The sequence below is a fragment of the Vanessa tameamea genome, chromosome 16, assembly GCF_037043105.1.
Source record: "Vanessa tameamea isolate UH-Manoa-2023 chromosome 16, ilVanTame1 primary haplotype, whole genome shotgun sequence".
NCBI classification, from domain to species: Eukaryota; Metazoa; Arthropoda; class Insecta; order Lepidoptera; family Nymphalidae; genus Vanessa; species Vanessa tameamea.
The window spans coordinates 7,660,900-7,673,523 of NC_087324.1; the positions used below are offsets into that span (position 1 = coordinate 7,660,900).

A 12,624-nucleotide genomic window follows, 5' to 3' on the forward strand; every position below is an offset into this window, starting at 1 on the left:
AAAGGCATGGGTTATCACAGCGTTTTTATAAATAAATCACATAAGAAGGTGACATTGGGATAGACAGTTTGTTATAGAAATTCGCCTTTATAAAGTTTGAATTGAAAATATATGAAAATCGGTGTCCTTTAAAGGATTACAATTATGTTTAAAAGACAGTTGTTATCGTGTTTTAGTAAATTCAGACCTTAACCAGACGAGGGTTCAACCGGGGAGGCATTGGTGGCACATTTAATTAGGAAAGTAAATACTAAGCAAGAAGAGAAAAAAAGCCTTCGCATCATAATTAGGTAATAGATACATCCGATAATATAGAAAAGAGTGTGTCGTATACAAATCAAATTTAAGTACTTTACTCAAACTCGAACTCAAATTCCTTTATTCAACATAGAAGCATTACACTGTCTTATTGATGGTCAAATTAAACACTACCACCGGTTCGGAAAAAGGAACGCCCTGACCTGAAAAGCACCGGCGAAAGAAACTCAGCGGGTCTTTTTTTGTCAAATTAATTACATACATAGTCGTATATGAATAGAAACAGCCATGAGGCGATCGTTTCATTCCCAAGGTGTTTTATCAAACATAAACTTACTAATTGTATAGTAGCACACAAGCGTTCCTTAACAATTTTTTTAAATTTGGCAACAGAAACATTTTGAACGCTTTCTGGGATCCTGTTGTAGAAGCGTATACATTGCCCCACAAAAGAGTTACTGACTCTATGCAGTCGAGTAACAGGAGTAACAAGATTGTGTTTGTTCCTTGTACCAATGTTATGAGAATCACATTTTCTCATAAAAACATTAATATTTTTCCGTACATACAAAACATTACAGAATATATGTATATTGAGAAGCAACAGTTAATATCTTAATTTCTTTAAATTTATACCTTAATGATTCCTTGGCTCCTAGGTTATAGATTGCGCGAATAACCCTCTTTATTTTATTATTTTTGAAATCCACACTAATAGATTCTCTTATCACACTTTCTAATATAAAGCGCAATAAAAAGACGGAAAATAAAGAATCATGGTCATGTATAAAAAATGACTATGATTCAGTTCTGAAGTCATTTTCCTCTGAGTAAAAGTTGTCGCAAAAGCTGATCTTTTCAAATATGTACTTTAAAACGCAGTAAAATAATACCAATAAAAACTTAAAATAATTGTGAACGCCAAACGCTCGTTGTTAAGGATCGAAAGACGTGCGTATCGACAGTCGCTAGTTTTTGTTTAAACAAAGGCAAAATACGTGATGTTCTTACTTATATATTTACTCGATTACGGCCGCACAAGAAAATAATGTATTTAACCTGTATATATAGATTTACGTTGTCGCTACTGTCCATATTAAATCGATTATGGCTTTAACTGAAAAAAAAGATGAAAGTTATTTCCTAGCAAACACATAAGCCAAGATATATTATAGTATAAAACGGAAAAACATTATTTATTATTCTTTTGTTACCATGGGTCTATGCATAGTTGTTACAAAATAGTAGGGGTTAATAAATAACATTGTGATCCGTCTGTTGCATCTGCCTTTTCTTTTACAATCTGGGACATTATATTTATTAATACTTCTAAATAACTTATTATTAGTATTTAATAAAAAAAATCAAAATACAAGTAGGTATCTTTATTGTACAAAGGTAATATATATATAATAATTTTTACTATTTGGACCGGTATTCATAATTATCTGTACTGAATAGGTGAGTTTTGAGATTGGTTTAAAGAAAAAAATCTCTAGCTCAAAGCTGGGCTGAAAGCTGGTAAAATATTCATTATTGATTATTTTCGTGATTTTAAATTGATTACATTATTTTAATTATAGGACTTTGAAACGTGTGTCTTAAGCGGCGACCGCGAATGCCGCTATCTGGAAGGCGAAACACATGAAGGTATCGGCGACCATCGCAGGCAAACCTTGTTCTTCTGCGGTCACGACCCGCAGTGCACGTGAGTATACAATCTCTCATCTTGTAAGATTGTATTATTAAAATTATGAAGAACAAAATACGCACTTTGTAATGGAATTCCCAAAATTTTATTTTTTATTTTAACATTACAGCGTACTGACGAACTCTACAGTAAGTAGGTAGTTTAACTACCTAATGTTTCGTTATTAGCGTACTAATTAAAAACTTCATTTTTCCAGACCATTCAACAGTCAAGAAGCTCTTCAGCGTGCCAAGCGCGTTGTTGAACAGCAATACGCTGTAGTGGGTGTGCTTGAAGACATGAACTCCACCCTAACAGCTATGGAGCGGTATATCCCGAGATTTTTCCGTGGCGCTTTGCAAATGTATTGGGGTAAGCATAGAATTACTTGACCCTTATGAGTATGAGTGACATTTGTGAGGACTTAATTCCTCTTTCTTTTTTACAAGGTGGAAAATGGCAATCATATAACTTTTTTTACTCTTATGAGTAATGATATATCATTTTAAGAATTGAATCACTAATATTTAAATAATGAATGTCTACTAATACACTAAATTCATATACTATATAAAAAATAATACGTGAATTTGTTATAAATAATTCAGATATACGTGTATATCTTCTTTGCAGAGGAACTGAACAAATTTAATCGTATCAATCGAAACGCCTTCAAGCCACCCGTATCGGAAGCGGTAAAGCAGATAGTCCGCGCGAACTTCACGCGAGAGATCGAGTTTTACGAATTTTGCAAACAAAGACTGCATATGCAATTGAAAGCACTCAAAGACTCCTCCATCACGCTGCCTGAGATTACTAACACAAGAACTGCCACGAATTTTAATATGCTATAACACCGCGAAGACTGCTTGTAAATTTATAATGTATGTTTAAGAATATAGACTATACAAAGTGGAAAAAGATTCTAAAAAATTGAACGAGGTACGTCGAGATGTTAATTATTATAAAAAAATAAGAGGATAAACAATACTTATTCTGTTATTAACAACAATATGTAGTACATCGCATCTTATAAGCACTAGTGACATCTATTGAGTATTCGCTAACCTACATATTCTTGTAAGTTTGTTAATATTTCGAAACTATTCATAGTCGCTCAATTGGTCTCTTAAAATTTAAATATTATTCTTTATTTTACTGTATTTATTACATATACGATTTTATAAATAAATATTTTATGAAAATCGAGTGGTCTGTGCTTATATGAATACGTATATGAGTTATATAGCCATACGGCAAAACACAAGCGTACATCGTTAAAATATGCACAGCCTCATATACAGTAATAAAATTAAAAGTCCTTTCTTTATTCATTAGATTCCGTATTCAAATTCAAGTTTTTTTTAAATATATTACAACTTCTAAGTTATATATGTAAAATAGGAGAGATTAGGACCAGTCAAGTATCTTTATAAATGACGCCAAAGGAGACCAATTTGGCTTATTGGCTTATCGCTTATTGATGATATTTTATCATATAGTAAAAAGTATGTTCAAAATATCGTCCAGTACCTACATGATGTATTGTTGGCGTTTTTTTAAACATCGTCAGTAGTACCTACATTAGCAATAAGTAAAATGATAAGGAATTAATTATAGAATATAATAAGAGCTCCTAATATATATTTTATATTTTATTTAGAAACTTATATTTGTATCCACCAGTGTCTGGGTGAACTTTTGTACAATATACTCTTCTTTTAAGTTTAATTTCGATAGTTTATTCTGTAAATGTTACTTTATTTACTAATTTATTTACTGTATCATTCAATAATTGTGATATGTTTAGTCTTTAAACGATATTGTAAAATAAAAGTACATCGCAAAATTTTAAATGATTTTTTTCGTATTTTATTAAGTGTCATTTACACTTCGTTAAAGTCCCTTTAAACTTTTACTCAGTGGGTAACTTTTTTATTATAATACAAACATATTCCATGAAACATTAAAATTATGAATAACATAAAATAATATAAAAAAACATATCAACATAGGTAATTTAGAATAATAATATTATTTAGAATAATATTATTATTCTAAGTTACCTATTACTGTTACCAAATATAGTGAAGATTTTTATTTTATTTAATTCAATAGTATCAGTAGAAAAATTAAACAACAAGATCATGATATTATGCACATTCATTTATTCGTAGATTTATTGCTAAAACAGGTGTCAAAAGTAACAATACTAATAAAAATCCAATAGAATAGCGTTTCCGCGTTTATAAAGTAATCAATAATATGGCCACATTACAAGATTTCAGGTACATATAAAATAAAAATCATCGTTATAATATTAATAATAATAATTTAATTCTGTTATTTCTATTAGTCTCATTTTAAAAATAGAATCTCAAAATCCAATATACGCGTAACAAATAATATATCTCCTGTATTAATAATTATGTATCGAGTTGTCATGATTCTGTATTTAAAAAAATAGAAAATATTACATCGATTTCATAACATTACCTATATAGTACAGCACATACAGTTTTAAGGGTTGCCAGTAAGGACACTTTATAATAACTGACATCGATGTTGACAACTATATTGTAACAATTGATAAAACATTGTAAAAAACTAACAAGGCTAATTCTGTCATAATATATTTTAATATTTTTTAATCATATATTTATTTATCTAATTTCGTAGTTATTGTGAATAAAACTTGCTAACTAATTGTTTTTTCGAGATAAAGGTATTTAATATGACTAATAGTTTCGTAAAAAGTTTTATTAAAATATGTATTAATTAATATCATTCAGAATTTATCTCTCGATCTATATACAAAGGAACAGTGAGGGCGGCTCGCGCCTCGCTCGGCACATTATTCAGTACCTACTATTGCTTTTTATTGTCCACAGGGACGTTGTACTACAAATTAATAGTACCTACAAATAATTCTACAAACAAACGTCGTTACGGCAAATGCCACTCTAAACGAGGCAAACGCCCGTATTTACATATCCTACGCCTAATCTAAATTGTATATCACAAAAGTTATACGAAGCCTCAATAATAATTTAAGTTCATTTACAAACGAAAAAATTTGCAGCTGCAATTTATACAGGCACAGGAATGTGACCGGCAACGGGCGTTTCCACGAGCCTCTCTGCACACACACAGCCGGACCGGGAGGTGCCGGACTTCTCGCTCCCAATAGTTCGCCACCGACGCTCATCATAAACGCTACACCATCCGTGTTGGACACAAATTCAGTAGAAGGACGGGTGCCAGTCCACGGAAGGGTGGAGAGTCCCCGGTGATGACAGTGCTGGCTGCGCTACGCCGAGAGCTAAGCAATCGAAACAATAGTTAATTCCATTGTTACTGTCCCAGAATTGCTGGCCTTTGCATTGAAATCTCACTGCCAATTCTAATCTTTGTCCGGAAGAAATGCAGGGTGCGTATAAAACAAACTGAAAACGGTCTGAGTAACCGTCGCATGATCCTTGTACGTAAGTTGCCTGTAAGTCTGTGTATGTCCGCCAACGGTTCATAGTGTAGCGAATATGAACAGTCTTATGAAAATCCAAATTTCGTACTCGCACTGAGCCGCAAATTGTGACGTGAACACCGTCGCAGACTCGGGAGCTTTCCAAGCATACAGTTTGTTTTTCTAACTTCTCTGTAACGTCGCGCGGTAGTTGAAACAAAGGAACTAATGTTAAAGAACCGAGTCGCGGGGGAGGTCGCGATGGCGGTGAACTTTGAACGTCACAACCAGAGAGATCATCGTAAGCAGACTTTGGAATAACTGGTATTTCATCCATAAACGTCTTCACGTCTGCCAAGTCGAGTCCTAGCACATCAGCGAAGCGCACAATTTTTTTACGACCCGGGGTACCAGGAGGTGTTTTGCCCGTTTTTAACGATGAGCAGCGGCGTACTCGTTGTGGCTTATCATCTTCAGATTCATCTTCGGTTTTAGTCTCCGCGTTAAGCAATGACGGGTCAATCTCAGGAGCAGGTGACAGGTCTTTATCAATAGGAACTTCACTGGTAACTATTTCTGTTAGCCCATTGCTTACGCATATATTAATTTCGTTTAAATCGCTTAAATTCTGATCTTCAACACTTTTTGTTGATATTTCTTCTTTTTCGTCGAGCGTCTCACTATCAGTTACTGACAAATCTTCAAACACCTCTGTTATATCATTTTTTTTAGATTGTGCCCCAATCTGATCACTGCTATCAGAAGGATCGCTTTTCGCTGATTCAAATTCAGAATCGCTGTCGATTACTGAGTTTAAGTGTGGAATCAAACTTCGATCTGTTGTTATAACTAAATTATGTTGTATTGCACTATCGATTTCATCGTAACTATTGTGTCGGGCACAGCCTTCAAAAGTTATAGGAGAATATAAGGGCTTATCAACGTGACCATTTTCTCTCGGTCCTGGTTGGAGCTTAACGGGTGATTCTGTATAAAATGCAGTAGAAAATTTAAATCCATTTTTGCCCTTGTCTGGTTGTTTCAGCATTAATTTACTTTGCTCTTTTAGTTCTGATTCGGCATCGACATCGTAAAATGGCGGATCTCTGTCTACATGTTGCCTTTCCGAAAAAGATGGCTCAAGGCCATCAACAGGACTAGACGGACTCTCACATTCTAGTTCAAAATCATAAAAAGTATCTATGTCTCGTTGCGAGTGTGTGGAACTGGAAGGTCGATGAGTGGAACTGTCGCTCGTGGAGAGCCAGTTATTTTCACATTCATCCCCCTCTGCAGCGCCAAGGCTGCGTAGTCGTGAGTGCAAGTCCCGAGCGAATGCAGCGGCTCGACCGCGACACGACATCGGAAGCAAAGATGTCAGACCGCACTGTGATCCGGGACGATCACCGCTCATCTGCGTCTGAAAAAAAACAACAAACAACTTTACATCGAATCCTGTTAAATAAATATTTCTTTAATTGTTAACATCGCTATTTTTATCAGGATCTAAATTAATAAAAAAATATTCTTAATTAATTAATAAAATACGGTAGGTACTTTAGATTAACATTTTGCTCATCACTGGCCAGACTTAAAAAGCGAATGTCAAATGTGAACGACCTCGAAAAGATAACAAACACAGGATCAGCACGCATTACTCTCTAGATATGATAATATGTTAAAAATAAGATATTGTGACAAATGAGATAGATATTTATAATATTTTTATTATAATTATCGTTTTGCAAGAATAACATAACTATTATGTTAATACGTGTTATCATTTACTTTTAACTACAATTAAAAAACGATTACAAAATGTTATTTTGTCTCAATCACAATTACTTTGTAATCGTATTATAATAAAAACAGTTATTGCATGGTCACATGTATTTCCTCTTTTTATTTTACATTTAAATTTCTAAGATTAATCAGTTTAATTGGAAGTTATTGACCTAATTTATTTAGTTTGAACCAGCCCTTTTTTCTGGCACACAGTAAGATTAGGACCTTGACCGCGTTTGGGGTACATGTCAGTCACCTCCTCGTGGTGTACCCTGGGCAACGGGGCCGGCTTGAGCTTGCTCGTCGGCCACGGCTAAGACTGGGAGGGATGCCGCGGAGCCGCTCCTGGTACGTCCCTGATCGGCGTCAGGGCGGACCATGTGAGTGGCCTCGTTGGCTAGGAGGGAGTGGGAGGGCTCGCTACTCGAGCCTCCCAGGTGTTTTGCACCGGCGGTCAGCGGCGGAGCCTACCATCTTATCCGCCGCAGGGCGTCGGCTTCGTTGACGCCCAGCCTCCAGTGGCGGACTCGGGGGAGTTCGTCACATTCCCACGTGGAGGATGAGGGGGAAGGCGCGCACTAGGCGCGCTTTCCATGGATATTCAGCCGCCTTACGGCGGCTGCCGCTGGTGGGGTCGCGGTTGCATGCCCTTGGCGATCCCGTGGCCTCACCACTCGGCGGCATGGTGGAAACCCGAGGATGGTTTTAGTGGGTAGGACAGGGTATTAGCGTGCCCTGGCACGGGGCAATAGGCCCCGGTTGAGTCCCACATACCCGTCCCGGTCCCCCGACCGGGCGGCATGCGTAAATGCATTTCCTCCTCGTAAAACAAAAAAAAAAAAAAAGGACCTTGACCGCGTAGTGATTACGTCGCTGATAACACGATAGCTAAGCTTGGAATACTTAGACACATGTGGCGATTGTCAGAGATAATCAGCATCCTAGACGTTTAATAAAACACGGGATTAGATAAGATGTGACAGAAAGAAATGAATAATCCTTGACTTTATATATGGGGGATTTTATGAAAAATTGTCGATAGTAGATATAGTAATTTAACTCTACCTTCTCCTCAGTGATTTAATCGGACATTAATTGCCTGAGTCAAAATATATACTAATAAATGAGACGTTTTATGTAATGGCTAACTGAAAAAGGAACTAAACCAATATATATAAAACTTATACCTACTAGAAGAAACAGCACGTTTAGAATTTAGTATCCTATAATACTATTATATAAGTAAATGTAATTCGCAGCGCTGAAAGCCATATTAAATTTAGAGTATTGATTACACAAAATTTAATAACATGTATATCAGAGGCGCAGTTCCCGTTATATACAATATGTAGGCCAAGTAGGCCCAGGCCAAAAGCGACAAAATTCAGGAGGCGCCAAAAATTTGATGGGTGTGCTTATTTTAGTAGTCGCTCCAACAGATCAACCAACGTCTAATTCCAAACCAATCTCCAACGTCGTAACCGTTTAAAAACTCAAAAAGGTGTACAAAGTACGTCTAAAAATATAACTTATTGATATCTTCACATCATTCAATGGAGGCAATCTGCTATAGGCTAAGGGCAGCCAAGGTACCAAATCCGCCCCTGTTTATAATACATCGATTTTTGACTATACTTTGCATGCATGCCTTTTTGCTGCTATATTTATATTCAATTTTATCTTTTTGCAGCTATATATAATTTAAATATTTAAGCATCTTTCATCCACGTGATGCGTTAATCAAGGCTTAAACTATTTGTATACTTTGAACAGCCTCGTCTTGTTGTCAAGGCGAACCCAGACTTTGGCGACGGCGGGCTGCCGACTGCTACAAGTTCAAGTTGTTGATTAATTCAGAAAATATATAATAATATACAATTTCACGCTTACCACTTGTGCCTTTAATAAAAATAATAGCAATTATTTTTTGTAAAAGGACGTACGAACGAATGCCTAGTCACGTTTTTTAAAAGAAAATTGTTATAAAAGTCACACAAACGTTCTATTGCCGCAATTGAAATTGGTCTCAATTAAGCGAAATACGCAATTGTTTTGTATGACATTCTGATTCAAGACAATTTTTATTGCAAACAATTTTGTTTATACCTTCACTGCAACGGAGGCCTTAATGTTATTTATATTATATGCGATGGGTATGACGAGATCCGCCTACGACAACACGTCACATGATCAGTAGAGCTGCCAAAAGAAATACACGACGCGAAACAGAGGCGGCTCAGAAATAACCAAACAGCGCAAGGCAGCTGAGGATGTCGAATGGCGATTTCCTGCGGATATAGCTTTAATTTTGTAAAATTACTGTATGTACTCGTATATAAATATATATGTTTATATCTCATGAAATAACTTTACACTTCTATCTATTGCGAAAAATATCATACGTTATATTAGATATTTGTACATTCATTTTTTGAAAGATAAATTAATCTAGGAAACTTTACTTCAATGAATCAATTATAAAATCTACATCACGATTAAGTAGTAACCGGTCAAAACACTGGTATTTTTATTTTAAACAGTCAATGTCTAAGACAAAACACTGAACGCATTTCAGAAGGCCCTTCAGATAAATTTAGTTCAGTCGTCCATTGGTGTGCTATTATCCAATCTCGTCGGTCACCGCTCCGGGCTACTCGTTATCATATAAATAACTAGGAGATGTACACGATTACGATACTTCTATCTTAAAAATAAGCTGAAATCTATTTTTAAATCAAAGTTTAAACCAATTTTAATATTTACTAAATTACAAGACGACTAGCGAAATCAATTATAAAAAATTGAGTAGTTTATACCACAAACAACGTACACTTATATCTCTTAAAAAAATCCTAACATTAACATGATTGATGATTGATGCCTTGATGATTTTTGTTTTCGTAGAAATAATGCTCTAAATTGGTTCTTAAAATTGCAAAACGCAAACTAACTTAAGACTCATCATTTAGATGCGTAAATTTCCAAACCTTGCAAACAAAACAACATTTTACATTTACATTAGGTACGAAGACCCAAAGGAAAAACATGTGGTGTGTAGCGTACGTGGAGCGTAATAAATATATCTGTTATATCAAATAAATTGCAAAAAAATTACTAAAAAAAATAACAAAACAAAAACATAAAATACGTTTCTGTTTGTTTGTGCGGAGCAAAAACGACTAATAACACCAAATGTGTTTCAATGATAAAACTCCCATTCTAAGGTATGTACATATATCTTTATTCAAGTCTATTTCATCAAAATCGGTGAGTTCTAAATTATAGCAACATAAAATTTACTTATTTATACCAAGATGACATTGATATGATACAAATTTAATGCCGTTGAGGCCGCAGGGCACCGCTTTTATAAGTACTCGAGATCGTATACGAGAGATAGCTTCCTCGGCTCAATGTATGTGTGTGTATTAAGATCATGTATTTGTGTTGTTACCTTTTTATGTATATGTCAAGAGTTTTTGTATATGCGTCGTTCTTGTACATTTTCTATGTAATACAGTAGGCAACACTTGTATATTAAATACTACATTACTTGTAATTTTAACTAAAAAAGAAAACATATATTTTAATATCAATTTAAAAATATTTACAAGTGACAATTATTGTTATTGTCCGTTAACAAAAACAAAATGCGAAGGACGTTTATTGTTTGTAAACAGTATGTTGAAGGTGAGTATGATTATAAACGGTGAAAGCGTTGCGTTTTTCTCGAAAACATAAACATAACCTCGTATTTCAATATTGCTTTATTATTTATACACAAAATACACATATCATTTCAGGAATCAATCAGTCACAAATATTTTAGCGTATTCCATTTTAACTCGTGACTCAATAGCCCGAAATTGAACTGATATTGATTGATTGAATATTATTTAAATTTTCCGCAATAAAATATTTCCCGTTTCACTCATTACATTATTTTTATATTTAGACTTGCATGTAGACCAACGGATGGTGACCATTGTATTAGGAACAACCTGGGTACATACAATACAATTGTTCCCAGGTATTTTATAAACAATGGTGGTACCATCCACTTACCTTACTTAAGTATATTACATTACATTACATTAGCAGCCTGTAAATTTTCCACTGCTGGGCTAAGGCCTCCTCTCCCTTTGAGGAGAAGGTTTGGAGCATATTGCACCACGCTGCTCCAATGCGGGTTGGTGGAATACACATGTGGCAGAATTTCGTTGAAATTAGACACATGCAGGTTTCCTCACGATGTTTTCCTTCACCGCCGAGCACGAGATGAATTATAAACACAAATTAAGCACATGAAAATTCAGTGGTGCCTGCCTGGGTTTGAACCCGAAATCATCGGTTAAGATGCACGCGTTCTAAACACTGGGCCATCTCGGCTCTCTTAAGTATATACTATCGGTAATATATTTTATGTACCTAGAATAGGTATATGTATGTACCTATTTTTACTGTAAAAAGTATATATATTTTTTTTTTCTGGTCTATTCGCATTCACGGTTTCTAAGAATTTTTTTACGTATTTAATAACAATGGATCGTATACATTTCAAACAAGATTATAGCATTAGAAAGTTTTGGAGTCTGACCGAAGATTTGTCGAACTACAACTAGATAAGATTTTTTTAAACAAACGGTTTGTTTAAATAAAGTGTTTAATTGCGAACTAAATATCTTCTACTGACAGAAATAGGCATCGGTAAATTAACGAATGAGAAGAAATTCGTATCTAATATTTCTGTTATATAAGTTCATCGTCATGCCCCGGGCAAATTAATATAGACGGGAAGCCTATATATGAAAAGTACAGTTGGCATATATGCATAAAATATTTATAACTATATGCCAACTATGTAACTGATAAGTTTTGGTTAATCACTGACCTCCCAACAAACAAACTTTGTTAAGTCAGTATTTAGAAACTGAATTAATTATACGTATACCATATAATTGTGATAATTATTAGTATAACTTAATTAGAACACTTTAAATACGTGTAGTACATACCACTTAACACTACTAATTCCTAGATATATATAGCATTAAAATATTGTAATCTTTTGAAGTACACTTACGTATACTTATATTAAGACTTCTATTTATTTATTTGTAATAATAAAGCGATATCTACATATATAAATTATTACTATTAATGTATTGACTAACATATATAAACAAGTTCATTGTTTTAGTTATTTTATAAATTAAATTATTATTAATATTGTATATTCGTACTATTACTGGTGCTTTCCTCTCAGTAAATGATAAAATCATCAGATATCTTTAATATGTTTGTTTATTTTTTTGCTGACGCTATATATTTAAATAATATATTGCTTTATAAATACTTTAATTGTTGATAGTACGCACAATAGCGCACCATATCACGTGAATTATGGAATTACATCATTATCGATAGT

The 12,624-nt window shown here is 34.3% G+C and overlaps 2 protein-coding genes across 4 annotated transcripts in view; one reads left to right on the top strand and one right to left on the bottom strand.

Moving 5' to 3' along the window:
* The window catches only part of LOC113403042 (heparan sulfate 2-O-sulfotransferase pipe), a 67,147-nt gene extending 64,176 nt beyond the window's left edge, over positions 1-2,971 (top strand). The window contains exons 7-9 of the mRNA XM_026643461.2: positions 1,842-1,966; positions 2,166-2,320; positions 2,582-2,971. Of these exons, the coding sequence (XP_026499246.2) occupies positions 1,842-1,966; positions 2,166-2,320; positions 2,582-2,802 (501 nt within the window). The 3' untranslated portion in view covers positions 2,803-2,971. The remainder of the gene's footprint in view (positions 1-1,841; positions 1,967-2,165; positions 2,321-2,581) is intronic.
* A 1,122-nt stretch (positions 2,972-4,093) lies between these two features.
* Positions 4,094-12,624, bottom strand: part of LOC113402918 (glycogen-binding subunit 76A) — a 43,485-nt gene continuing 34,954 nt past the window's right edge. For all 3 annotated transcript variants that reach the window (XM_026643278.2, XM_026643277.2, XM_026643276.2), the window contains exon 2: positions 4,094-6,831. In XM_026643278.2, the coding sequence (XP_026499063.2) occupies positions 5,191-6,825 (1,635 nt within the window). In that variant the 5' untranslated portion in view covers positions 6,826-6,831 and the 3' untranslated portion in view covers positions 4,094-5,190. The remainder of the gene's footprint in view (positions 6,832-12,624) is intronic.